This window comes from Notolabrus celidotus, chromosome 3 (genome assembly GCF_009762535.1).
Source record: "Notolabrus celidotus isolate fNotCel1 chromosome 3, fNotCel1.pri, whole genome shotgun sequence".
Lineage (NCBI taxonomy): Eukaryota > Metazoa > Chordata > Actinopteri > Labriformes > Labridae > Notolabrus > Notolabrus celidotus.
This window is the reverse complement of record NC_048274.1, coordinates 2,995,816-3,023,212: the sequence shown is the minus strand read 5'-3', so window position 1 is coordinate 3,023,212 and position 27,397 is coordinate 2,995,816. Positions and strand designations below refer to the sequence as shown.

Sequence of the window (27,397 nt, the reverse complement as noted above, 5' to 3'; positions counted from 1 at the left end):
TTTATTCTCCGTGGCACACTTTCAACAAGATGTTGGAAACATTCCTCAGAGATTATGGTTCATATTGACACAATAGCATCACCCAGTTACTGCAGATTTGTCGGCTGCACATCTATGATGGGAATCTCCCGTTCTACCACATCCCAAAGGAGCTCTATTGGATTGAGATCTGGTGACTATGGAGGCCATTGGAGTAGAGTGAATCAGAATCAGCTTTATTGGCTAAGTATGCTTGAACACACAAGGAATTTGACTTTAGTAAACTGTGCTCTCTTTGTACAAGGCATAAGAATAAGACCTACAATAAAAAATATAATAACATCAGCTATAAATACAAAAGAACAACAAATAGGCTTGACTAATATGTACAGGTTAAAATAATATGATAAAGTGCAGTGAACTCATTGAAATCAGTTTGAGATGATATGAGCTTTGTGACATGGTTCATTATCCTGCTGGAAGTGTCCATCAGAAGATGGGTCCACTGCGGTCATGAAGGGATGGACATGGTCAGCGACAATACTCAGGTAGGCTGCTGCATTTTCGTCCACAGAACTGCCGCTCACTGGATATTTTCTCTGTAAACCCTAGAGATGGTTGTGCGTGAGAGTCCCAGTAGATCAGCAGATTCTGAAATACTCAGAGCAGCACGTCTGGCACAACCACGCCACGTTCAAAGTCACTTAAATCCCTGTTCTTCCTCATTCTGATGCTCGGTTTGAACTTCAGCATGTTGTCTTGACCACGTCTACATGCCTAGATGCATTGAGTTGTGGCCATGTGATTGGCTGATTAGCTATTTGTGTTAACCAATTGAACAGGTGTACCTAATAATGTTGTCGGTGAGTGTGTATCTTCATATTGTTGGAGTTGAGCGTGGTCATGTAAAAGGTGCATGGATGATTTCTCAGACGCCTTTTCTCCATCATGTACAGTCATGGCCAAAAGTTTTGAGAATGACACAAATATTACATTTTCCCAAAGTCTGCTGCTTCAGGGTTTTTAGGTGTTTCTGTCAGATGTTTCTATGGTATAATGAAATACAATTAGAAGCATTTCATAAGTATCAAAAGCTTTTATTGAGAAGTACACAGAATTCTTCAATTTTTGTGCAATGCAATGATGGCTGCACGTGTTTCCTTGCAGGTAACCATGGCTAACAGATGAGGAACAATGGTGTCATGCACCATCTTCCTTTTAAAGTGTCCAGTCACTCAATCATGACAGATTGATCGCCAGCCTTGTCCTCATCAACACCCACACCTGTGTTAATGTGTGTGACACCTGTGTGTCATTGAAATGATGTTAGCTGGTCCTTTTGTGGCAGGGCTGAAATGCAGTGGAAATGTGTTTTTGGTGATAAAGTTCATTTTCAAGGCAAAGAGGGACTTTGCAAATTAATTGCAGTTGAGCTGATCACTCCTCATAACATTCTGGAGTATATGCAAATTGCCATTATAAAAACTGAAACAGCAAACTTTGTGAAGATTAATAGTTGTGTCATTCTCAAAACTTTTGGCCATGACTGTAGAGAATAATCTGAGCTGGTGTTCAGATTACATCGTTACATATGCACACCACAGCTATCATGAGTTTAGTGTTGAATTGCCTTGAAGCAGCTTTAAAACATGTGCACACATTACCGCGGCTCAGGCATGCTGCTGGCTGACTTCACCACCAGAACAAGAAGATGTGTGAGATGAGCTGTGGTCTCTGATGATGCAAGGCAATCACAAACAGTGTAATCCTCCAGAGGATCCGCAGACAGCCAACCCGCTCCAGTCACCTCTGCAGTCAGTCGGAGGCGTTGCTGTGATGTGCTCGGCTGCTCCGACTCAAAGGATTATTGAACAGTTTGATGCCAGGACAAGGACCGCGAGAGGAATGACAGTCCGTTGCAGACGTGTCTGTGGTAAATATGCACCGTTCGTTTGAGCTGATGACAGCCGAGCCACATTTATCTCAAAATACGTTGTTCCTTTTTGTGTTGCTCGCCAGCAGGAAGACCAAGACACAGCTGCAGAGCTTCCTGCTGTCTCGCCAAGGTACACAACTGTCATCATAGTTCACCATGTGGATGATGTGCAGCCGTCACACTGTTCGTGTGATTTACAATCGCTCCTGGTGTGATGTCCCGGTCAAACTCTGGATCCATCTGAGAAGCAGATTAGAACAACATCACTTGCAGTAATCATAAAACCTCAACACATGAGACTCTAAACACTTATACTGTTTACTGACTGAATGTATGCTGGATTTTTGTCTGAATAAAAAAGGACAACATTAATAAAAATAACTACCTGTGTGAGATCCTGCATGCTGGGTTTTAGATTTGGGTCATGGGGACATCTGGAAGAAGTGGGTATGACCTGAGAGAACAAACAGAGCAACCTCAGATTTGGTGACAGAAAAACCTCTCCCTCATCTTCTATGTATCAAATATAAACTTTGACATTACACATGATCTCAACTTGTTATAAAGCCAGACCAATATTAAGCCCACTGATCTTAAAATCAAAAGGATGGACCAGAAGAGTTCTGAAGTCTTCATAATTTGTACAATAAAAACATTTAAACAATAGTCTAAAGCAGGGTTTCCCAAAGTGTGGGTCGGGACCCCCTGGAGGGTCGCCAGACACTAGAGGGGGGTCAAGAGATGTCTTCCAGAATTATTATTTTTTTGCAAAGTAATCTAAAAATCACATATTTGACCCATTACTGAAAAAATAGCGACAAAGAAAGTAGTTACATTTGAAGTAAGACCTTGCAAACAAAACATTTCATTAGTTTTCTGCCTTGCTTTGTTGCCAGATGACTCCTAAGGTTAGGGTCAGTAAACAGTTGCAGGGCTTAAAGTAAAAAAAAAAATTCTGAGCCTGAACCTTTTTTTCAGGGAACGGGGGTGTAGTGGGCATGACACATACGCTAGGCAGTCCCTCCAGGATTTCGCAGGATTTTTTTGAGATTGTTGCGGCCCAAAAAGCCTGATTTTGCGACAGCTTTTTGAAAAAATTGCGGTGAAAGTTGCAATTTTCTTTTTTTGCTTTTTCCCCCCAATAACATCTCAGGGGGAAGCAAATACGCTAAATTACAGTTGTTTATAGAAAACATTCTTGATGTGGCCACTGACTGTATTTTGATTCTCTTCATTCACAGAAAAATGCCATGAAAGGGCCATATTGCACATTTACGACGGTCCCTGAATGCACCTCACAGCGACTGATGCACAGTCAGTTCACGGCACTCTGGAATGAATCTGCATCTTTGATGAATAGGAGTTGATCCAAACTTACTAAATGTGTCTGATGCATCTCCAAACTGGATTAAATCAAGCTGTAGATGCAGGGCTTTTTACGGTGATGGCGGCAACAACGTCAAACCTCGAATGTTAAACAGACGTCCCCCGGTTGTGTCGTTGTCACTAACACACACCGGGGGTAAAAATCATCAATGAAGATGAGACAGATGCATGGAGGTGAGGAGAGCTGGTTCATAAAGCACACCTGCTGCAGGTAGAGACCAAGCTAACACTGCGCCCCTCAGATAATAACTGTGGTATCTATAAATAACAACGTCGTCATGGTCACTTGTCCTGCCTGCTGTCCCCTCTCTTCACCCGTTCTCTGTGCGTGTTTTGTTGTTGAAAAGTGCCGATCAAGTGAGGACTTATGATTATGTTCCAAGGAAGTGAAATTGATGACTAAACCGATGACGTACAGGGGCTGAGATTAAGATAATTGGTCAAAGTTGCGGGAAAGTTGCGGTGATTGTATACAATTGAAAGGCCGCGAAAAAAATGCGCTGATTGGTTGAATTTGCGTTGATAGTTGCGATCGCGAAATCGCAACTTCCTGGAGGGACTGGCTAGGCAATTTGGCAAACAACTTTTTCAGCGCCGTTTATTTTTAAGGCCCTCGTCAGTGAGGACGTCTTCCCCTGGTTTGACGAACTTACTCTCCATCTTACGGATTGGATGTTGTGTTCAAGACCACTGAGATAATCAAGAACTCATAGCATTCATGCTACAGTTTGACAAAGTGTAGAAGTATATTTTTTTCCCCATCAGACATTTTTTGCGGGTGACCCGCAGGTACCAACCCGTTGCAGGACTCTGCTTGACAATATCCTGCATCAACTTTTTCATTTTGAATTTTTTAAAATCACAGTCAAACGCCACACGCTGGAGATCCGGCACGGTGCCGGAGTACTTTAAGCCCTGCAGTTGATTAACAAAAGCATCTTCAGAAGCCACATGTGCATGTAGGTAGGATCATTTTCTGCAGACGGCAAAATGAAGTATGAAGCAACTTTTAATCACTTGAGGGACAGTGGGAGTCACGAGTCTTTGGCACTTATATTTCGGGGTCACGGGCTAAAAGGTTTGGGAACCCCTGGTCTAAAGGATCGGATTGCTGAAGTTGAAAAAATCTTCTTCAGCACAAACAGCAGAACCTGTTTATTGATAACGAAGTTTAAGTGCCACAAAGACTTCAGCACACACACCGTAGACATTTCCAGCGTTGGTTTGAGCAATTCAGGTCACACTGCAACATCCCTGTGATCAAGCATGGAGGACAGGTGCAGCAGGTGGAGGTCCAAACTGATCTTTGGCTCTGACTTGCAGTTGCATCAGTGGCTGCTCCTTTGGAACTTGCAGTGTCCTGGGGCTGAGGCCGTCTATGGGGAAAAAAGGAGAGCAGTGAGAAGACAGAAGGAGAGCAGGGCGAATGTAAAAGCACGGCCAATGATTCAGTTGAAAGAAGCAGTAGGGACAAACGGGAGGAAACAGCCAGCGTGGGCAGAACAGAAAAGTCCAACTATCAAGTGGGGCACAGATCACAGCCAGAGGAAGTTCTAAGTGGGTCGTTAATGACCAGCAGAGTAACTTTATGCTGGGGGAAGCTGTGCTGTGATAAGTAGGAATGTACGGAGTTATTAACACAGTGAGAAACGAATGTGTGCTGAAGGGACAGAGGAGCCTGGGGAGCCTCAGTGAAGACTCTCTCCCTCTTTGTTATTAAAGCCAAAGGAGGACCGAGCAGCTCTGCAACATGTATGAATACAATCATTTATTTTACATGGTTAAAACAGGTAACAGCCAACATATGTAGGAGTCCAGTATAACAGGATCTGACTGATCGGCCCCTCTAAACTCATTTAAACACACGTTAGCGATGTCATGTGAGAACAACATGACAGCTTGGTTCACTCATGACATTTTCAGGGATGAGAGTTGGGAGGCTTTGAGCTTTGACACAAACTGGAAAGAAAGCAGATTAACTCTCGACTAAAACACACAAGTTGACAGAATCAGCCTGGTGTGTCCTCACCATCTTGCAGGTTGGGGTTCTCACATCATGAAGGAAACTTTTGCCAGCAGGACTGACGCATCAATGTGCTCCTTAGCCGTGACCTTCAACTCCCCCGTCTTCAGGCTGAGACAGAAAGAGCAGAACAAAAACAGAGCGCAGGTCAGAGAAGGTGAAGAGAAAAGGTCAAAGCAGCAAGTGTTCATCAGGGTGTGGGGGTGACTCAGATGGCCCCTGTGCACAGTGGGTGTCACCACAGGTAAGTCAGGACAGGTTTGCCGTGCAAATGCCAACAGCAACCTGTCGGATGGTGCAACTCATCAATGTCACCCCAAAGGAGCTTCAACTAAAGTAAGAAGAGTAAATAAAGTAATTTATGCACAGTAGAAGAGTGTAGGAACATGTCTGTGAAGTTCATCGGTCATGCAGGTCATTGGGATTCAAAGCTTGATCCAAAAAGGAAAGTGTACTTCTAGAAATTCTACATAGAGCGATTTAAGGTGCTTTAAAGCAGGGGTTCCCAAAGTGTGGGTCGGGAGCCCCTGAGGGGGGTTGCAAGACACAAATGGGAGGTTGTGAGATGTCTTCCAGAATGTTTTTATTTAAAAAGTTCTCTAAAAATAGTAAATTTTACCCATTATAGTAAAAAATAACAAAATTAGCAAAATGTGGAGATAAAAAAAACTTGAAAATAGAAACTGTAATGACTTTTCTGCCTCTCTTTGTTGTCAGATGACTCCTAAGTCTGGCGTTTGTGAACAGTTGATTATGAAAAGCATCAGTAGTAGTAGGTTAATTCATAACAGCCACATATAGGTAGGCTAATTTTCTGCAGACCAGCTAAATGAGGGCACATTAAATCACTTTGAGGTACAGTAGGGGTCAAGTCTTTTGGGGGTCACGGGCTGAAAAGTGGGGGAACCCCTGCTTTAAAGAGTAAAAACAAAATATTTACATTAAATGTATAAAAATAAATATGACATTAAGAAAGTGTAAGCATCATACTATAGAATATTGAAATGCTTCACTTCCTATAAAAGCAGGGGCATGGTAACTTGTGTAATGCTCATGTGGTGGCCTTTGGGGAAAAGCCTGAGGGGTAAAGTCAGGGTCGTATTTGAGGAGATTTAGTGCATGTGTGAATAAGCCTTAATCAAAAACACTGTTTGAACACAACGTAAAATGAATAGCTTTTTGATTGTAGAGGAAAATGTGTTTATTTCATTTAAAAAAGGGAGACAATGGAGACCTTGCGGGCTGAGGGAGCTGGCTTCCTGATCTGGGTGCTGATCGCCTGGCTTGAGGAAGTCCACTGCACTGCATCCTTCCACTTCCAGATACTTAAAGAGAAAAGGGGAGACACAATACACTGTCATGTTTTCAATGAAAGGTTAAGTAGTAATTGTTCAGAGTGGTCTTGTCTGGTGGAGGGTCCAGGGTTGAGTCAGATGGCCCCTGTGCACACAGTGTGTCCTCAGGATAGGTCGGGTCAGGGTGCTGACGCCACTGCATCAGACACCCCGACTGATTAGTGCAACTCATCACTCTCAGACCCACAGACCCTCGTGTCCACCAGAATATAGATGTAAAACACTGAAGCTCCGACTGAGAACATGCCACAGCAGGCTGAAACAAAGAGTTAGCACCACTCTGATTAGCTTTAGCCATGTTAGCAAAACGTGCTCAATGTCATAATCAAACTGAAGAAACAATCTAAATAATCACGTTACCATAATACATTTAGAAAAAAAATGATGGTACGATCACAATATGTTTCCATAAACACGTTGTTTCAAATGTCCTACATTACCATGGTTAGCTTAAGCCTTAGCATGTGTGCTAGCATCGAACAATTGCTTTCCCTCCTGTAAATATCAGTCTGTATTCTAAAAAACTAAACCGTGAACACACAAAAACTTACCATAAATAATAGGAGATAGTTCTGTTCCTTGGACGACACACATTTCTCCAGTTTTAACCTCTTTTCGCTGAACCGAGAAGTTCCCTCACTTTAAACCAGCGTGTTCTGGAGAGCTCACCGCTGATTGGCTCAAACGGGGACAGAATGGTGACGGCTGATTGGCCAGACAGAACTTCCTTCCTGTCGATCGACCAATGACAAGTTTCATACATGTCACATGCTCAAATTACCAAAAGAGCAGGAAATGAGTGAAATTAAATTCCAAATAGATTATTCAAAGGGTTTCACAGTCCCCAAATTTAGAATAAAGTAATGTAGTTTGATGTGTACTGAGGGTACTGAAGCGTATTGACATGAGAAAAAAAAAAAATTATGCTCTCTTTTTCTGAATTAACTTCAAGCTGCTGTGAGGAACTTTTGTTTTGTATGCGCCCCTTGTGCACAAAGTGATACCTCTTATCTCTTGTCCTAAACATGCAAAAGTAGTGTTTTCAACAAAAACCTCATCCTGTTGTCTCTTAACAGTCAACTTTACCAGGCAATGTGATTAGTTTCCATGAAAACAGTCAAATAAAGGCTGTTCCTGAAGCGAGATGTCCATCATCTGGTCTGACACCTACCCCCTCAGGGCGGTTTCAGGCATTAAAAATGATAACAGAGAAGGTGTCAGTGTTGCTGCTGATGTACTTGTTTGCTATTGAAGGTCATAAAGAGGCATCAGTATCATTTTCAGTCTGTTTCTCAGCCAGTTCAAAACTCGTCCCAGGGCCTTTAAGCAGAGCTTTTCTCATCTTGAGACAACTTCCACACCCCTTTTTTTTCATCACATTCATTCACTGATTGCAGAGGATGCTTAGTGCCCATCAGTTTCAACTCTGTCCTTACACTTTGTTGAATTTAACCCTGATTTGTTTCATTACCTCCTAATATTTGCATGCATGTATTTAAACTTTATTACTTTAGTGACAACTTACCTCGAGGTAGCTTGAAGTCTCCTGTCAATTAAATTATTCACCCTGGAAACAAACACATTGCCTGGCACTCTAAACTTAGTGCAGATGATATTTCGTTCTTTTTTAACAGTTATTTAAATTACTTAATTTTCACTGCCTGTCCTACAACTATTGTCTGTTTTCCCTGTGGACTGGTGGCTGGAGAGGTGCTGGTTCACTTGCCTGGGCACTGCCGAGGTGCCTTGAGCAAGGCACAGAACCCCAAACTGCTCAGGGTGCGCTGGTTGACGGCAGTATCCTCACTCTGACATCTCTCCTTAAGAATGTTCGCTGCACGTGTGTGCATTTGTATGTATATACCAAAAAAAATGTATGTGTAGCATGTCCAAAAATAGCATGAGTGAAAAAAATTGAATTTCCCCTCTGGGGATTAATAAAGTACCTTTCTACCTTTCTTCTTCTTCCCTGCAAGAGGGTTGCTAATTAGTTTTTCTTTATCCAATCAAGCGCTTCAGGGTAGAGGATGTAGTATGATGTGTAAACATGCAAGAACAAATATGGGATTTTGAGCTGTTAAAAATATACTCAAAATTCTCTGTTTAAACCGTCTAAAAATTACTTTTTTATATCATTAACATTTTTCTAATTATACGACTTAAATCAGTGGTGTCCAAACTTTTTTCAAAGAGGGCCACATTTGATGTTGTCAGAATACCTTAGAGCCAGTGGCTCCTATGGAGACTTAGGAATCATAAAAGTTATAGATGGAATCTCTATTAAATAACAATTATTTCACATTTGTTCTCAATAAATCAGGAACTAGGTAGTCCTCAGTTCTCCACAAGCGACGTATACATTAGCAAACTTTATCTTCTTCTGGAGGAAAATGGTCGGGCAATGTGGGAAAAATATTATATCATTATTTTTCTATGGCATGATCACGATCTGGATTTCATCACACTTCTTTTTCATGTTGTTTTTAAGACCTTTCTGACCAGCAGACAACATTTTAAGAACTAAATAATTATTTTCGTGCGTTCTGAACAATTTTTATGCACCACATTTTGCCTTTTCTGCACAATTTCATGATTTTGATTTTGTTGTGTCTTCTTTTGTGTCTTCTGAACTTTTAGTGTTCATCAAGAACATTTTCACATCATGATAAAATCATTAATTTGAAGACCTGTCAACTTTAACAGTTCTTGTGTTTCTTTTTTATTGCCATCTTGCAGAATTCCCAGAGCTTCGGCTTTATACAAGTTGTCCATGTGAAGCTTTTTGAGACGTTTCTGGATTGACTTTAGTTTTGTTTGTGCGCTTGAAAGAAACTGCAAATGTACATATGATTCAGAATGTGATTAATTTCTAATGCTATTAATTAATGCTATAAATAACACACTTTAAGATGGAAGCTTGGGGCCATAAATAAATGGACCTTGGGCCGCAATTGGCCCCCGGGCCGTACTTTGGACACCCCTGACTTAAATGAAAACAAATTTAATGGTAAATGGACTTGTACTTATATAACGCTTTTCTAGTCTGTTTGCCCACTCAAAGCGCTTTTACACTACTTGTCACATTCACCCATTCATACCCACTCACTCACTAATGGTAGAGACTGCTATGTAGTGAGGGACCATCAGTGTTAGCTAATCTCATTCATTCACATTCACACAACTCTGAACAACAGAGGGAGCAATTTGGGGTTCAGTGTCTTGCTCAAGGACACTTAGGCATGTGACTGCTGGAGCTGGGATCGAACCGCCAACCTTCTGATTGATAGAGGACCGACTCTCCCCACTGAGCCACAGCCGCTCCTTTAATGATGATCTGCCTCCAAACTGTGTCTCTATGATCTTATCTGTGATCATCAGCAGAAGCAGACATAAAGATGAGTGAGCCAAAAAGTTTCATTGAAATGCAAATGCAGTTTTATATTAAAAGATAGCAAAGGGATATTTCACTATATCACACAACACAGCTTGTTAGTACTGCCATGGAAATACATATACAGTCTTTTCATATTTACACATCAAGTGACAACCAAACAGAAATCATAAATACCTCTTTTTGTTAACTTTACAACAGCTATACGCGACCAGTATTTCAGAAGATAAAAAGAGCACTATTAAATAACTGGCATCTTCCCTATCATTTACAAGGCTTGGAAACACAGTGGTTAAAATAAACCACCAAAAAAAAAAAAAAAAAAAAAATCTTCTCCAGTGAGTAAAATTAACACAAATCTAAAAACAGTCATGAAATCCCTTTGTACAAAAGACTATACAACTTAATCAATGAAATATCTTCAATAGAAATGTTTAAATGCTTTTATCCGCATGATAAAATCTGTACAGTTTGAGCATTCCTGCAGCAGAGATGGAGGGACTGTGAGCCAGGGGGGGGTGGGGACGACGACGACGACTGCTTACTGGGTCGCTGTGATGCTCAGTAATCCTGCTGTCGACCAATCCTAACAGACTGTAGTTATGTAGCTGCCAAGACCCTCGTTCATTGGCCTCAGTGCTTCGTCTAGCAGCATATCAGCAAACTGCTGAGCTTGTAGCAGATACTTCAAAATTCTGTTAAGTCTAACCGATATATTTGTCAATATAGTAATATAGTAAATTCCATGTACCATGTTTCAACAACAAACAGAACGGTACTCTAAACGTTAAAGCAATACATAGTATCTTTACATGTATTAGAGTCATTTCAGTAAGTTGTCAGTGATATATCTCTACACTATAACCCTCACTGTCTGCTGGGGTCAGACATGCACAGTGTTCCTAAGGTACCCATTGTTTATATGGTGGTGTGGCAGCAGAAACTGCAGGTACATGTTTGCTTTACAGATTTGGAGATGAAGAGTCAAAACTCTGAGGACAAATGATGTCATTTGCCTTTTGAGGGGGCATTTAGCCGAGCAGATACTTTTGGTTCTTTGAGTGTCAGAGTTAAAACGAGAGATTAATTCAATTTAAAAAGTACTTTAGTTAAGTTTTAGTTCAGTCAATTTGTTAAATAAAACAGGGGAGGATTTTCAAACATCTTTATAATGTTGCTGTTAATCTAATTATCATTTTTTTAAGCATTTAAGAATCTCAAAGTTGAGTAAACTGTGGAACAGGGAAAGAGAAGACAAGGAGGGTCGAATACCTTTCATAATTCTTAGACAGCAGAGGTTATAGCTAACAGAGTGACAGATTAAATTAGCTTGCATTATTCTTGAAGTTTGTTAAATTTGCAGAGCTTTGAAATCTGGTATTAAGTGCTGTCGCAGGTGACCCTTTTTGTCCGTGCATCATGTTTCACAATCCTTTGAAAGACCCTTTAAAGAGACACTCCACAAAGACACATCTCTCACCTGGTTAAATAAACCAAAACTATCTGCATGGCTAAACCACCTCCGTGTTAAATATCTGATAGAGAATATGTATGTTTGTAATTTGAGTGAGCAAACCCAAGTTAAAACAAAATGCCACAAACATTTAAAACCTCTGAGAAAAATAAATATTCAGCTGAGGGAAGAAAAAGAAAACGAAATGTTTGGCACTTAGGCTGTTACTTCATTGTAGCTTCTTCTGCTTTGCCAGAAAATCAACAATGTTTGAAATACGATTTAAAATAGAAAACAACAAAAAGGCTCCTTTCAGGTTAGTTCAGAAGAAACCGAGTGGACTTGACGGTAGCAGCTACGGTAAGTCGTTGACCTGTTACAGGCTGTGAGAGAAAGGAATCATGAGGTTTCCCAACTGGTGAGGGCGAGTCAGTGAAGTCAAATGCAAACAAACATCCTGTAAATTTAGAGAGAGATTTCTTTTGATGTGTCAGAAAGAAGCATGGAGACTCTGTGAAGCCCCACCCTTTGGCACTGTCATAAATACAACTTTGTCCTGCTGCGACACAGCTCTAACGCAACACTCTCGCCTGCAAACCCACTCGGCAAGTACAAAAAACGTTCATAAATAGAGTTTATAAAGTCATGAGTGGCGTAAGAGAGAGCGTCCAGGTTACAGGGGGGGAAGGTGTGTTTTCCACTTTGTCCAGGAAAAAAAAATCCACAAAAAAGAAAAGGTGAAGTCGGTCACAGAGAAGCGTTTGTCGCATTGCGAGTCTGCATCCTTGAAAAAGGCGTCTCTCTGTTCACTTCCTCCCCAGAGTCCTCTGCTTTCTTATTCCAGCATGCTCATTAGTTCATCATGTTGCCTGAAGGCAGTAGCATCGAGGGTGCTGTTTGAGGACTGTACTACATGTGTGTGTGTTTGTGTGTGTGCACAAGTAGGACGGAGCCCCAGTTTCAGAGACAGGAGGTGTGTTAAAGAGAGCTTATTTGTATGTAACCAGGTCCATGAGTGCTGTTACTCTACGTATGCAACAGTGTCTGTGTCTGTACCTACAGTATTTCTGTTTCTGTGTTTGTACCAGCTATAAATACAAGTGTGTGTGTGTGTGTGTGTGTGTAGGTATTAGGTTATGGAGGCTGAGGATAAAGCATGAAGGACAGGGCGGGGCCTCCCTCACACTTCGCTCTCCGTTGAGGGCTTACGTGAGGAGGCCCAGCCGGTGTCAGGTAGGCTGTGTTGGGCGTGACGCTGTGGGGTGATGGCTGAAGGGGTGAGGGTGGTTATGGAGGAGCATTCAGACGCCTCCTCCTGGAGGAGCTGCTCCGTCTCGCCGTCATCTAGGGAAGCGCTGCTGGCCTGCAGGGACACAGTGTCTGTGCGCATGCAAGTGTGCAGGCCGCCTCTGGACGGCTTGATCTGTTTTAGGTCGTCCCAGTAAAGCTCCTCGTTGGACAGGAGACACACGCCCTCAACAATGCGGATCTTCTCCTTGGTGTAGCCTCCGTCCACTCCCCCCTGGATAAAAGGAGACACAGCTGATCAGTGAGATGAAAGAGTTTAAAGGAAAGATCCAGCTCTAGGTATTTCTAAATCTTTTAAACCATGTGATGATATTTTTTCCTTGTTTTTGTGTCCTCACTAAAAATGAGTCATCAAGGTTTGACCTGGTTTTTCCTTTATTTTTTATACCAATGTTTCTTAATTATTTAAGACTAATCACAGTGAATTGTGTTAGATATAACATTTAAATACTGACATATAAAAACAAAAAATACATCGTTAAATTAAAATAAAAGAGGCCAAAATTCAACCTGTAATAGATGGATTTCCCTTCAGAGTAAAATCAGCAACCCACTGCACAACACTCCAGAACAAGAAGTCATTTTCAAACTCAACCCATGCACAGAGAGTCGGCTCTTCTGTCGTCACACTTTGCTTTCTTCTGGTATAAAGTCACATTTGTGTAATCTGGAGTGAAATCCATTGGATTGCTCCACGACACAAGGGTAATGGCGCTAAGACTAACATGACATAAACACACTTTACATCTTACCTTACAGAGGGAGATGGTTCTAATCTCTAGACTGCATGGAGTTATGGTATAGTGCACTGTTTTATACGTCTGTTCAATTTATTGAGTCTGTTGTAGAAGGAATAATTTGAACAGCATGAAATACAAAGCAACCTGCAAGCAGCCCAGCAGCAGAAGAAGATCACTGTTTTTAAAGGAGCTTTTTTACAGGTTGATAAATTGGTTGGTAGAAACAGAGTGTTGGATATCAGCCATCTACTGGAAACTCTTAGTAATGAAATCAATAAAGATAGTTAAGGCAGTGAAACGATTTCAGAACAGTTTTTAAGTCCCTATCAACAAGGCAACAAGCAATCATTCCCTGATCTTGCCTCTCAGACTCATTATTCAAATAAATGCTGCTCTGCTACATCAGATCTGAAATAATTACTTAGAAGTAGAAGAAAGCTTAAAAGTGTTTATTCTGTGAAACACAGTGTGTATTTATTATTGTTTAAAGGATAATGCTGCAGCAGTGAGGCACACAGCATGCCAACCTGACATTGTTCCTTCAACACTCTTGCTTTTTGCAGTGTTGACTGGCCTGCAGTTAGTTTCTGTTCATTTAGCAGCACTGTAGGTAACTCCTTTGATTTAGTTTTATCCACAGGGCTTTGGTGGCTATTCACACACTCCAAATAGAGCTCTGCAGCCTTCTTTCAGTGCAGTTGTTGCTGACATCAGTCTGATAGCTGCACCTGTATGCTTAGCTTGAAGGTGGTAACTCAAAGTTGAAGTACTTTGTTGGTATTTTAATTCCTTTTGACACAAAGTGCAAATTACTTTTGAGTTTTTTAAAGTGACGTGCCGTTCAAAAGCTCACGACAGCGGCAGCAGGAAGACACTGTGGGGACTCAACTACGGTGTGCCAAAAGGGACAAAATAGCACTCAGCTAAAATACAAAAACACATCTATTTCAGATCTTTATTGCGTTGTGTATTAATATCTTAATGCTGACAGCCCTAACAATGACATTTAAGATATCCCTGAGTTATCCTGCCAGTGTTTCTTTCTGTCTTTTGACAAAGAGGCATATTAAACTTCAAGTTGCAACAAAAACAGCTAGTGGGAAATGCAGAGTTGAGTGTATGAAGAGGAATGAACTTATCAAAGTGTCTGCTCAGCTATGATGCTTCACTACATATAGTGCAGGTGCTGAGAGCATTATAAACAACTGAGTTGTGGCACACTCATTGATTTTTTCTCTGCAACATAAGTAAAGTAAAAGATGTTTTTATATCTGCACATATTAGAAACAATCACAAGGAGTGTCTTTGAGCTGATTTTGACTCAATGAAATGGACTGACCGATTAATAATTCAAGCTGCAATTTATGTAGCGACCAAAACAAAGTCTATCTAAATATTTCATTGTACTTTCAGGTCTGTTTAAATGTCCTTTAAATAAAACACAAGAGGTAAATTGTTTAAGTACCGACATGCTATTGATCACAGATCTCTATCACTGCACCAAAGAGAGGATTAGTTCATTTGGAAAGCAGGTAGCATGCAGTGAATGACAGAAGAAATGAAGTTAAAACAAAACAGCAGAGGACAAGTCTGAAAGGAAAGACACAACAGGAAAGGACACAACTCTTTCATGCTGTGTAACTACCTCTCCACGGAACAAGTGGGTCAAAAGATAAAGGGAGAGAGGGAGTTGTAGGGATGAGAGAGCTGCAGTGAAGAGAGAGAGAGAGAGAGAGGGAGGAAAAGATGAGGCCTGGAGTCTGCGTCCTGCTTGTGTCACATGTTAACAATATTTCAACTCATCAAATCCGATCAGAGGCAAACGGACATCGTTTGTCTCTGTGGTTATCCAGCATACAGCTACGTTTTCTGTGATCATACTAAGAACATGTCATGGATTCATAATCCATTCATCTGTTAACCAAAATCATCTGTCGTTCTTTCCTCAGAGTCCAGACTCGACGTTACCTCTTTCTTATATCGGAGTTGGTTGTATATGGGAGGTTTCTGCGACGCCTCGATCTTGACCTCTTGTGTGGACGTCCGGTACGAGGGGTTACTGTAGGTCAGGTTGCTCACTCCAGGGTCAGCAAACTTTGACTTCTTATGTCTGAGGTTAAGAAACAGAGAGGGAACAGCACAGAGTTTACACATCTGCAGTATAGTGAATTAGAAAGTCAGTTCAAGACTAAGGAGGAGGAAAATGAAGATGTGTGAATCATGACACTGACCTGTAAATGATCAAAGCAGCTATAAGTATCAGGATAGCCAAGATGGTCAGCACTCCACCAATCACGTAGCTGATATGAAGTCCTTCTCCTACAACAGATGACACACATTCAATTCAGCAGCTCAACTTAAAGTAACAGTACACACTTGTTTGGAATAAAACAGGAGATTAGTTTATCTTTAGACAGATCTCAGAAAGTCTGCAGCCATGCTTTGTTGCAGTTTATGCCCCAAGGGACAAAGGGTAGCTCTGGACATGATTCTTTAAAGTTGATGACAATGAGGCCCCCACAACCTTGATTGCATGCGGGCAACATCCTCAAGTTTTGGTCGTTTTTCATTACATGTTTTTGTTGTTGTAATTATATCTGGTGAGGTTTTATGTTTGCTATAAAAAAGAAGTTTTATTTCTACATAATTTGCATCTAATCACTTTGATGACAGACTTTGGCAGCCTCTAGCGTCCATAATCATCTGGTGACTTAGTGCCAAGTCAGGTGCATGACTTCTGTTAGAAAAGGACAGATTCTAGGGAATGGAAAACGGTGGATCTCCCTCCATCTAGCCTATGGTTTACCCAATTAAAGGCTGATTTATACTTCTGCGTCGCCCCTATGCAGCAGGGGCTGACGCAGACATGAGCACCACATACTTCTGCGTCGGTGTGTCCGTGTCGCGCAGCAATTCTCCGCCGAAACGCCTGAGGGCAGTGCGGTCTCTCTGATAGCCAGCCGCCTGCTTCCAGTCCCGCTACGATCTTTGTTTACTTTTCCACAGAGTTTCAGAGCGTGTTGTGTTAATCAACAGCTGATACATGTTGCTGTTTATCAAACAGACATGATTACATGAAGAATAGAGAGGAGGAGATGAAATACACGGCCGATGTCCGGGATCCTGGAAGTGTTGTAAATGCGGGAAAGACAAAGCCGCCGAGCGGACCAATCACAGGGCTTGTGGTCCGCGTCGGCTCTACGGGGAGTTACATTTTGGAGGAGGTGCACGTCAGCTACATGCGTAGGCCTCGGCGTAGGTACGGGAGCTACGCGGACCCCCGGCGTAGGGTACGCCGTTGATTCAACGCAGAAGTATAAATCAGCCTTAAGTGTGGTTGGAGCTTCCGAAGAACTTACATATAGGATGATAAACCGACTAGATCTATACAGGGCCAAATGGGGGAAGATACATTGATCTCATCACGGGACCATAGAACTCAATCGACTTAAGAGCTACCCTTTTAATTTTGTTTTATTGATATAATAATTTAGGTTGATCAACCCCAACAAACCCTGAATGAAAAAATGTAAAATCCTGCAAACCATCTAAATGGAACAAACTGGTGTAATTCTGCCTGGTGATGCAGACTTACAGACCCCTGTATTTGGATGATTATACTACAATCTGTAAATGGTAGACAACACATTTTATGTTCAAGTGTGCGTACCTCTCTTTAAGTTACATACTGTTATCATTAGTATTTAATTTTACTGTTAGTGTTATTATTTTTATTTATATACATAGTCACTTGTCTATTTGTAATCTTATCCCTTTGTTTTTGTCTGACTGATTACTTTGTCGTCATTGTGGATTGTCCTGTGTGGATAATGTGTCCCGTCAGTTTTTGTGTGAAAATGTGAAAACTAATAAAAAAACTGTGATCATAAAAAAAAAAGAAAAGGACAGATTCTGGGATGCAGGTATGGCTTAAAGATTAAGTCATGCCCCATATGTGCAAAGGGTACAGTCCTCGATGCAACCTGCAGCCCTTTGCTGCATGTCATCCCACTCTCTCTCTCCAAGTTTCCTGCTCTATCCTCTGTCCTGTCTGCTAAATAAAGGCATAAAAGCCCTAAAATAAACTTTAAAAAAGGAGAAAAGGACAGTTTCCTAGTCGTGGCTGTTTGGTGGTTTATTTTATTCACAAAGGAGAAACTTTTCAAAAGTGAGAGGTACATAAAATACAAAATGTTTCAAGTTAGCTGCCGACAGCCACAGCCAGCCACAGTGTTCCTGTTTCTATTAATTCATGTGGTCGTTCAATCAACAACAATCTGAGTTTAAGTCAGAAGCTTCTTTAAGCGAAGCAAGATTTAGAATTTCCTGAACTAGGTTTTACAGATCCTCGACCTAGCACTGGCCTGAATGTTAGACTGTTTACTTCAGAGACTTTTAAATACTCACCATGTGGAGCGGTCACCACAGTGTTCAAGCAGCCTCCATCGTTTTGATTCCTGTCTGTGCAGCTGTGAAAATACGACAGAAATCAGGCTTTAGAATGCTGTTCTTCTTCATGTCATTTATTTAATGCTTGATGTTATCTCTGGAGGGCCTACAGGGAGAGTTTATCTGCTTACTTCTTTCAGTAAAGACAAACTATAACACAATGCTGTAAAGGAAAAGAAAATTCTCCCCCTGAGAGTTCTTAAAAGAAGCTGCTCAGGTACAATCATTCAAATAAGCACAGAGCCGTACTTGACCAGTGAGGGTCCTCTGTGTGGGGTGTCTGTTGGACCTCTGGGGATCTTGTCGGGGGCAGAAGTGCTGCTAACTCCTCCGGTGGGTGAGGTGGGGATGTAACCTGAAACTGATGAACATGTGCTGATCAGAGCCTGAGAGCGATAGAGGATCTCTCTGTTATTTGTTGGTCTATATTAATATCACTCTACCCAGGATACAGTCACAGTTGTTAAACGTCAAGCAGTCAGTGATAAATGATAGACGTGTTCACTCACTGGTGGAGCAGGGTCGCCCGTCTGGTTCATCAGGACAGGCGCACACAAAGCTGTTGGTCTTGGCGAAGCAGAGGTGAGTGCAGCCACCATTGTTCACCCCACAGAGGTTGGTACCTACAGGAGAGGAGGCAGAACAGTCACAGATGAAATACAGGAGTCAGAGCTGTGTTGTTAAAGTCAGGTGACCATGATGCATTGTGACTAGTTTGTGCAATCTAAACTAATTACCAAAGATTCTTTGTTGATTTACATAAAACCAGCTCAAACACATCCATCATGTTAAGCTGATTATTATAAGAGATGCTAAGATCAGATTTATTCTCACCACTCTTGCATTAAAGTCTTAAATGTGTCAGAGTGACGTTTTCTAAAACCAGCTTTTGTCTGACTAACGAGGGGTTAGAGAATCCATCCGACTTTTTCATTTTTAACGAGGCCACACGGAAGAAAAAGAAACAAACAGAATGTAACTTTGATACTTTGAGTTAGGATTTAGTCGGGAATGTATAATTTAAAGATTAAATTCAGTGTTCGTTAGTACACAAGAGATACAAAACAACAATGTGGAAGCTTGCAGAGCAGACAAGTTCCAATTAAGTTTTCATTTCTAGTATTGTACACTACCAGTCAAACGTTTGGAAACACCTTCTCATTTAAGGGTTGTTTTAATTATTGTAAACACTGTAGATTAATACCAAATACATCAAAACTATGAAAGAACATATGGAATTATTTAATGAACAAAAAAGTGTTAAACAAAGCAGAATATGTTTTATATTTTAGATTCTGTAAAGTAGCCCCCTTTTTCTATCATGACAGCTTTACACACTCTTGGTATTCTCTCAGTCTGCTTCATGAAGTGGTCTCCTGGAATGGTTTCTAATTAACATGAGCCATGTCAAGAGTTCATTTGTAGAATGACTTGCCTTCTTAATGTGTTTAAGACCATCAGTTGTGTTGTTCAGATGTAGGGTTAGTACACAATGGATAGCCCTATTTGACTACTGTTGTAATCCAGATTATGGCAAAACCAGATTATTTCATAGTTTGGATGTCTTCAGTATTAATTGAATTTCAGTATTTCATTGAATGAGAAGGTGTGTCCAAACTTTTGACTGGTAGTGTATATCTAAGATTAACTTATTTATTTCTTGTATGAAACTTAAATATCTCACACACATGTTGGTTAGTTATGTCTTTAAAATGTTTTGTTTTAAGGTATTTGTCTTTTTCTGTGCCCAGTTTGTTTCCTGTTCAGTAACAGTGGTTCCACCTATAAGAGGTAAAGGTAGCCATCATAACATCAGACATTTATGTGACCTGCTGTTATGCAGTCTGGAGTTATCTTGATCGTTTGGAATCAGAGGTGACTATAATCTGACAGCAGGATGGATTTGCATTGCCTGGTCTTCACCTTTGATTGGCAATTAGTGATTAGCCACGCTACAAGGCTCACCCTGCTTTGCTTCAAATGTTACTCCAAATTGGGCCTCAATGACTAAATGTATATCTTGTGGTACTGAAGGAGAATTTAAAGTAGTTATTAAGTCCACAATTTTGACAGGAAAATGTTTACTGAGGTCATAAATTAGCTGTGAAGTAAAAGTTAATTATCACATCTGCGCCCTTGGTTTAATACACTTCCTTATCGGCTTCACTTTTAACACAGAGAGGCTACATCCACCTCTTATATCCCATCTATGTCTTCTTTCTGTACCATCTCTTACGTCAGCGTGAGATCAGAGTAAAAGCCTCTTACCCGTCTGTCTGTTCGGTGACACCACTATAATGTCCATGAGGCCCTCCACGTTGGCCAGCACGGTCTCCTTGTTCCGGCCGGTGTGCTTGTCCACCCGCTGGATGGACTTAGTTTGCCAGTCCGTCCAGTAGATCCAGCGGTCTTGCTGCGAGAGTCGGGAGAAAGGGGTTAGAGGGGAGGACACCGGCTTCAACTGGGGAAACGAGGGAGAAGAAGAGAGGAGAGGAAAACACAGACAAGGAGAAGGGGGGTGGGAGGAAGAAAGGGGAGGGAGGAAGAAAAATGAGGGTCAGAGTGGAAGGGAAGTAAAGAAATGGTTAAGTCGAAATGGGTTCAGTATGAAGACGAGGAGACGAGGAGACGACCACTGAGAGTCACACGGTGAGCCGATGAGTGAAAGAGAGCGGGTGAGTGGAAGAGGCAGCCAGGAGGAAGGGTCAGCCCAGGGATTGACAGCTGAAGACGAGGAGGGACGAAGGGTTACCTGTGTCAGAGCGAACGGATGGGACACTGGGTTCACAAGGATCTGGCGCAGTTTCCCGTTCAGGTCTGAACTCTCAATCCTGTCCAGGTGGGCGTCCACCCAGAAGATCCTGCAGAGAGAGATACATATTCAGCAACACGCTACTGTCTGTACATGCACAGTGACTTCTGACTGTGACTTTAAACATACAGCTGTGTTATCTGCAGGAATCTCTCACTGTCTTTTAGAAATGCATCATGCTACTGTGACAATCTGATCCTCTCCAGGGATCAAAACATCATAAAACATTTATAACATCTTATCTAATCTAACTTGATTTATGAGGCTCCTGTTTGTAAAGATGCCACACAGGGAGCTCCTCTTCCTCTCTCTCTGACCTTCTTGTGTCGTAGTCCAAGGTGAGACCGTTCGGCCAACCCAGGTCGGTGTTGATCAGGACCTTTCTGTCCGACCCGTCCAGGTGAGAGCGCTCGATCTTAGCAATGTGGCCCCAGTCAGTCCAGAACAGGAACCTGCAGAGCGGGGCAGAGTGGAGCAGAATAGGTGAGGAGACTTTCTACTTTACAAACAGACTTGGAAATCTTTAGATTGATTCATGATTGAAGACACAGTTCCCTTTCTCTTCTCACCCTTTGCTGGGGAACACCGCGATGGCTCTGGGTTCATCCAAACTGTTGTTGACCAGGACTTTGCGGCCGGTTCCATCAAGGCGGGCCACCTCGATGGTGTTGCGTCCAGTGTCGGTCCAGTACATGTTTCTGGCCACCCAGTCTACAGCCAGCCCATCTGTGGTCTTCAGGCCCTGGCTGATCACCGTCTCCATGCCGGTGCCGTCCAGATTTGATCGTCTGAAGAGCAATAAAATGTGTTCATTACACTGCAGAGCAACAAATGACATCACACTGATGACAATGGAGTTTCTTTTTACCGTATAACATCCAGGGTGACGTCAGTGTAGTAGAGCTTTCCGTCCACGCTGTCGTAATCCAGCGAGATCACATTGTGCAGCTCAGGTACGGGCACATGCACATCCGTGTGGTCGTTGGTGTCCAGGGAGATTCTGCGCACACTGACCCGGTTGGAGAAAAGCAGGAACGTCTCCGGGGAGTCGTCACATGACTTCCCGTCTCCCTTGAGCAGGATGCCGGTGGGACACGCGCACGACGTGCCGTTGGGACGAGGCAGGCACAGATGAGAGCAGCCCCCGTTTCCCTTGCCACACTTGTTGAAACCTGAAGAGACAGAGATGAAACGAAAGAGATAAGAGAGAGGTTTGTTCACATGGAGCTGACACACAGGTTGCCACACAAAAAATCTGTGAGCAGTTGAAGCAGATTGTTGTTTACATTCAGGTGTCTAAACTGTTTTTCAGGCACCGTACAATCACGTCAGTCTCCTGGTGAGCTTCACATGAAACAAAAGCTATAATCAGGCAAACAGAAGCAAGCAGACAATTAAGTCAAGTGTGGTCTTCATGGAGGGAAGGGAAGGGGGAGGAAACATGTTGTCTAATAACAGACATTTAAAAAATGTCAACATGAAATACTCAAGCGGTGTAATGTCTACTTCTGCATCAAGCTCTGAAAATACTGAATTCTAAACTTTGCAAAACAATCAGAGCATTTTTCAAGTCCACACCGTGCAGACAAAGTGAGCCAATCATCCCATGGGCAATCAGACTGTTTAACACCAGCACTGCAATGTCCCTTTAGTCATCTGGTATCATCTTTCTCTCTGTCTTCCCGGCTCATTGTTTATGATTCACACCGTCAAACTATTGTTAACACCTCACATCTGAATCACACTGTGTTTGTCATACTGTGTATGTTTTTTAATAACCTGGAGCAATTTTATCTGTGCAGTAACATACTTCAGTATCTATTCAGAAGATAGAAGAGCAAAGAGTGTGTATATATCTGAAATATTTGCTATATTTTATTTTGTTTCATTTTCTTATTTAATTTAATTTAATTTTCTTATTTAATTGTATTTAATTTAATTTAATTTAATTAAATGTTCCTATTTTATTTTCTTATTTTATTTTATTTCATTTTCTTATTCTATTTTATTTTATTTTATTCTATTCAATTTACTTATTTTATTTTATTTCATTTTATTATTTTATTTCATTTAATTTAATATTTTTATTTTATTATTTAATTTAATTTAATTTAATATTCTTATTTTATTTCATTTTATTTTATTTTCTTATTTTATTTTATTTTATTTCATTGTCTTATCTTATTTTCTTAATTAATTTTATTTCATTTTCTTATTTTATTTTATTTTATTCTATTCCATTTACTTATTTTATTTTATTTCATTTTATTATTTTATTTCATTTTATTATTTTATTTCATTTTATTTTATTTTCTTATTTTATTTTATTTTATTTCATTTTATTTTATTTGACTTGACTTTGCTTTCCTTTATTTTACCTTTATCATCACTATTATTATTATCATCATATTTTAACAACATCCTGTGCTTCTGGAACAAAATAAATTTTCCCCAATGGAGGATCAATAAAGAATATCTTATCTTATCTTATCACAGAGGCTTAGCACTGATTCTTTGTCTCAAAGCCCAAGCTCAGTGACAAAGTTTCTCTCATGAGTGAAAAGGTGTTACAAAATGACTTGTAGAGGCCACTTTGAAAAAAATGGCTCCTCTGAGTAACAGTCACACTTGGAAAATAAATGCAAAGTCCTCAGACTCACCGAGCGGCCTCTCTCTGTCCACAGCCTGGATGTCCATCAGGCCCGGCAGGTTGGCTCTCACGGTGATGATGTTGGTCCCGGTGTTCTTGTCAGCTCGCTGGATGCTGCGGCTCTGCCAGTCGGTCCAGTAGATGTGGGGCCCCAGCAGGGTTAAGCCGTACGGGTGCTGGACTGGAGTCACAAGTGTGCGGCGATTCTGGCCGTTTAGGTCGGCTAACTCGATCCGCTGGTGAGGAGCAGAGAGATGAGACGGATTAGATTTAGAAACTATCACTAAATAACATCCTTTTCTTTGTATTTCCAAAAAGTTCTTGTATAGGAACTAGTTTGATGATGATAACAAAATAAAGATACAGACTGTGATTACTTTTATGTGGGACAGTTTGTATGATCCAGGAACTTTTAATAAATGCAAAATTAGAGCCATTGGAAGTACTTTAAGACTCTGGTAATCTGGCTTTATGGTGTTTGAAGCCATGACTGATGTGGGCACCACTAACCTCAGTGTGAGCATCGGCCCACAGTAGCTGTGAGCCGGCCATGTCGATGGCCAGGCCGTTGGGCCAGCCCAGGTTGTTACTGATGAGGACCGCCCGATCCGTTCCATCCATTGACGAGCGCTCCAGCTTTGCATGCTCTCCCCAGTCGGACCAGTACAGATAACTGAGAGAGAGAGAGGGAGAGAGGGAGAGAGGGAGAGAGGGAGAGAGGGAGAGAGGGAGAGAGGGAGAGAGGGAGGTCAAAACTCAGACTGAACAAGAAGACCAAAAGAAGGATGGAAATCAAATCTGCTGCATCGGGTCCCAAGAATAAGAGCTAAAGAACTGGACCCCACATTTTAAAGAGATTTGAACACTAACCCTCATATTGCAACTAGAGTCCCAAAATAAAGGTTGTGAATGAGTCATCAATGAACTCATGGAAGTATAATCTGATGGTGCTAATCATCATGACCTTTTATTTTCTCAACGGGAAAGTAAAAATAAGATCCTGCTCTGACAGACTCACCCCATCTCGTGGTACAGGGCGATGGCTCGAGGGCTGTCCAGGTTCTGCCACACAAGAACTTTCCTCATGGAGCCGTCCAGGTTGGCGACCTCGATGCGGTTCGTTCCTGTGTCCGTCCAGTAGATCTTCCTGCCCACAGAATCCACGGCCAGGCCGTCAGTCGTCATCAAGCCTACAGAGAAACAGAGAAATAGAGAGATGGAGTTATGACGCTGTGGCTCGGTGGACTTAACATGTAAAACATGAGTCACACTCCTCACCTGTAGATATGATCTCCTCCTGCGATTTCCCGTTGATGTTGGCTCTGCTGATTTTCTTCAGAGTGCTGTCAGACCAATACACTTTTCCTGCAGGGGGCGCCAAACACACATGATATAAAATTCCAATTTTACATCACTTTCCTTTTGAAACAGACTTTAAAAACTTAAGAGGGCACACAAACCTTCTTTAGGGTCCACCCCGATGGCGATGGTGTTCTTCATGGAGCTGTTGACGCCAAGAACCACATCAGCAAAGTAGGGGATGTCCAAAGAAATCATCCTGATGTCCGTCCTCCGTGCAAAGATCAAAAAGCTGCTCATACCTGCACACACACAGACACACACACACACACACACATATTAACACACAGTGGAACAAGGGAAGAACAACTTTGATCTTCCTGGAAGTAAAAATTCTGAACTCTTTGAACTATTTGGTGCATTTTCTCTCCTATTTATCTGCAGGCCCTGAGGTATTTTCAAAACCTTAATCACAATACTTTAAACATATTTCACTATAATTTTCTCTTTAATGTTAGAATAACTAATTTCCCATACTAGCTAGACTTAATATGAATGTATTTTTGTAAATCTATGCTGTAAAAAATCTGCTGCACAGCTCCAATGAGATAATCATCCCTTTGGAAACACAATCATTACTGACGCTGAAGACCAGGAAAGCTGACAACATGTATGAGTTAGTCCTCATGAGATGTATTGGCAACTACATTTGAAGTCATGTGACAGAGTTTCAAAAAGTGTCCTTACCAGGTGTGCAGGTCTTCCCATCCGTCTGCAGGTTGATCCCGGTGGGACAGGCACAGCTGGAGGCTTTGGGAGCAGGAGCCAGCAGGCAGAGGTGGCTGCAGCCTCCATTATTCACAGCACACGGGTTATGCACTGCAGATGGAAACACACACACAAAAATGAGACTCGGGTCACCTGCCAGATCTTTCTGGAGCAGCCTGGAGGCGAGGATTGATAACGGACGAGGAAGAATACAGGGCTGCAAAACGGGAACAAACAACTTGCAGGTTCAAACAGTAAAAAGCCCCTCAGGTGAACCAGGGAAGACCTAAACATCAGTGGAATCTGAGAGCGTGATCCCCTGAGGCTCTTTGCCCTTTGAGCCACTGATCTGGGTTCACTTTAAACATAATCCTCACAGACTCAACAGATACAGCCTCTGAGCTCTGAAGGGGTTTTTGAAGGTGTGGGTGTTAATTCTACAGACAGTGCATGACTCAAAGCCTTACAGGTAATCCTGCAAGGCAGCAGCTGCATCATAACTGGAGGAAGAAAATAAACAAAAGCATCTACATATAAAAACATCATTGTGTCACGCATTTCAGTCTAACACGGGACTTCCACCAGATCTGTGTCCGATCCGTCTCCGATCAAAGACGCAGCATGAATGCAACGGAGTGGATCCAGTGGAAGTTAACACATTGACCAGAATAGAAACCTATCAGATCAGGTGCTGTGACAGATAGGAGACGGACCGGATATGGATCTGGTGGAATTTGGCCGTAAGGCTTTGCAACAAATAGACAAACAGAGAGATGGGACTTGTGCTAGTGGCTGCACACGTACCTGTCTCACGCTGTCTGTGGAACATGTGGATGTCCATGAGGTTCTCCAGGTTTTCAGCAAGAGTATGTCGGCCTAATCCGGTGAGCTTGTCAGCACTCTGAATGCTCTTTGACTGCCAGTCCGTCCAGTAGAGTTTGTCCCCGTGAACGGTCAGGCCGAAGGGGTGAGGGAGCTGAGTGCCAATCAGAACCTAAAGACAAAGACAACCAGAGAGGTTTGGTGAGGTTCATTCTTTACAGACTGTTTATACGGATGACTCTAAATTAACAGAAAAACAATTCATGAAACTGTTGCTTGCAGAATACATCATTCTTCCTTTCTCTAAATATAAATAACTTCTTCAATTAATCAGCTTAAAGGCCCTGTGAGGAGTTTTGAACTGGCTGAGAAACAGACTGAAAATGATACTGATGCCTCTTTATGACCTTCAATAGCAAACAAGACCATCAGCCACAGCACTGACACCTTCTCTGTTGTCATTTTTAATGCCTGAAACCGCCCTGAGGGGGTAGGTGTCAGACCAGATGATGGACATCTCGCTTCAGAAACAGCCTTTATTTGACTGTTTTCATTGAAAATAATCACATTGCCTGATAAAGTTGACTGTTAAAAGACAACAGGATGAGGTTTTTGTTGAAAACACTACTTTTGCATGTTTAGGACAAGAGATAAGAAGTATCACTTTGTCCACAAGGGGGCGCCAGAACCTATACAAAACAAAAGTTCCTCACAGCAGCTTTAAAAACATTCACTTCATGAGGGTAGAAGTAGAGGCTTTACATCACTTAAAAGGCTCTTAAAGGAACTCTTACCTGTCTGTTAGAACCGTCAAAGTTTCCAAATTCAATGGTCTTCATGCCAGCGTCAGCCCAGTACAGGCGTTTGGTCTCGTAGTCAATAGCGAGCCCGTTTGGCCACGTCAGATTAGACGAGATGATGACGATACGACTGGAGGCGTCCATTCCTGCACGCTCGATCTTTGGGTTGGCCCCCCAATCGGTCCAGTACATGAAGCTGCAGAGAAAGGGTGAGGCATGTTAGAAC

General features: G+C 41.8%; 1 protein-coding gene, 2 long non-coding RNA genes and 2 other non-coding genes across 7 annotated transcripts in view; 1 reads left to right on the top strand and 4 right to left on the bottom strand.

Annotated features, from left to right (window-relative positions):
* Positions 1–478: 478 nt before the first annotated feature.
* Positions 479–2,320, top strand: LOC117809905. Its single transcript, XR_004630639.1, has 3 exons — positions 479–527; positions 1,754–1,912; positions 1,999–2,320. It is a non-coding gene; the product is annotated as an uncharacterized LOC117809905 (long non-coding RNA).
* LOC117809893 lies at positions 1,443–7,389 on the bottom strand. 2 transcript variants are annotated; one of them, XR_004630638.1, is made up of 6 exons: positions 7,231–7,389; positions 6,559–6,649; positions 5,331–5,435; positions 4,504–4,677; positions 2,301–2,369; positions 1,443–2,155 (listed from the first exon to the last, which is right to left on the bottom strand). It is a non-coding gene; the product is annotated as an uncharacterized LOC117809893 (long non-coding RNA). The 2 variants fall into 2 exon arrangements; XR_004630637.1 differs by lacking the exons at positions 1,443–2,155; positions 2,301–2,369 and having other exon boundaries at positions 4,433–4,677; positions 7,231–7,384.
* On the bottom strand, positions 5,527–5,640 carry LOC117811017. The gene has a single exon (XR_004630909.1). It is a non-coding gene; the product is annotated as a small nucleolar RNA SNORD67 (small nucleolar RNA).
* LOC117811016 lies at positions 6,748–6,861 on the bottom strand. Its single transcript, XR_004630908.1, has one exon. It is a non-coding gene; the product is annotated as a small nucleolar RNA SNORD67 (small nucleolar RNA).
* A 2,702-nt stretch (positions 7,390–10,091) lies between the features above and the next one.
* The window catches only part of lrp4 (low density lipoprotein receptor-related protein 4), a 195,021-nt gene continuing 177,715 nt past the window's right edge, over positions 10,092–27,397 (bottom strand). The window contains exons 20-38 of one of the 2 annotated variants that reach the window (XM_034680931.1): positions 27,166–27,367; positions 26,354–26,543; positions 25,529–25,660; positions 24,943–25,083; positions 24,761–24,847; positions 24,501–24,672; positions 23,993–24,155; positions 23,493–23,718; positions 21,701–22,004; positions 21,402–21,620; positions 21,150–21,284; positions 20,773–20,881; positions 20,289–20,481; positions 18,530–18,643; positions 18,270–18,381; positions 17,979–18,040; positions 15,803–15,890; positions 15,540–15,681; positions 10,092–13,045 (exon numbers count right to left, since the gene is read on the bottom strand). In XM_034680931.1, the coding sequence (XP_034536822.1) occupies positions 12,704–13,045; positions 15,540–15,681; positions 15,803–15,890; positions 17,979–18,040; positions 18,270–18,381; positions 18,530–18,643; positions 20,289–20,481; positions 20,773–20,881; positions 21,150–21,284; positions 21,402–21,620; positions 21,701–22,004; positions 23,493–23,718; positions 23,993–24,155; positions 24,501–24,672; positions 24,761–24,847; positions 24,943–25,083; positions 25,529–25,660; positions 26,354–26,543; positions 27,166–27,367 (3,133 nt within the window). In that variant the 3' untranslated portion in view covers positions 10,092–12,703. The remainder of the gene's footprint in view (positions 13,046–15,539; positions 15,682–15,802; positions 15,891–17,978; positions 18,041–18,269; positions 18,382–18,529; positions 18,644–20,288; positions 20,482–20,772; positions 20,882–21,149; positions 21,285–21,401; positions 21,621–21,700; positions 22,005–23,492; positions 23,719–23,992; positions 24,156–24,500; positions 24,673–24,760; positions 24,848–24,942; positions 25,084–25,528; positions 25,661–26,353; positions 26,544–27,165; positions 27,368–27,397) is intronic. The other variant, XM_034680932.1, reaches the window with a different exon arrangement.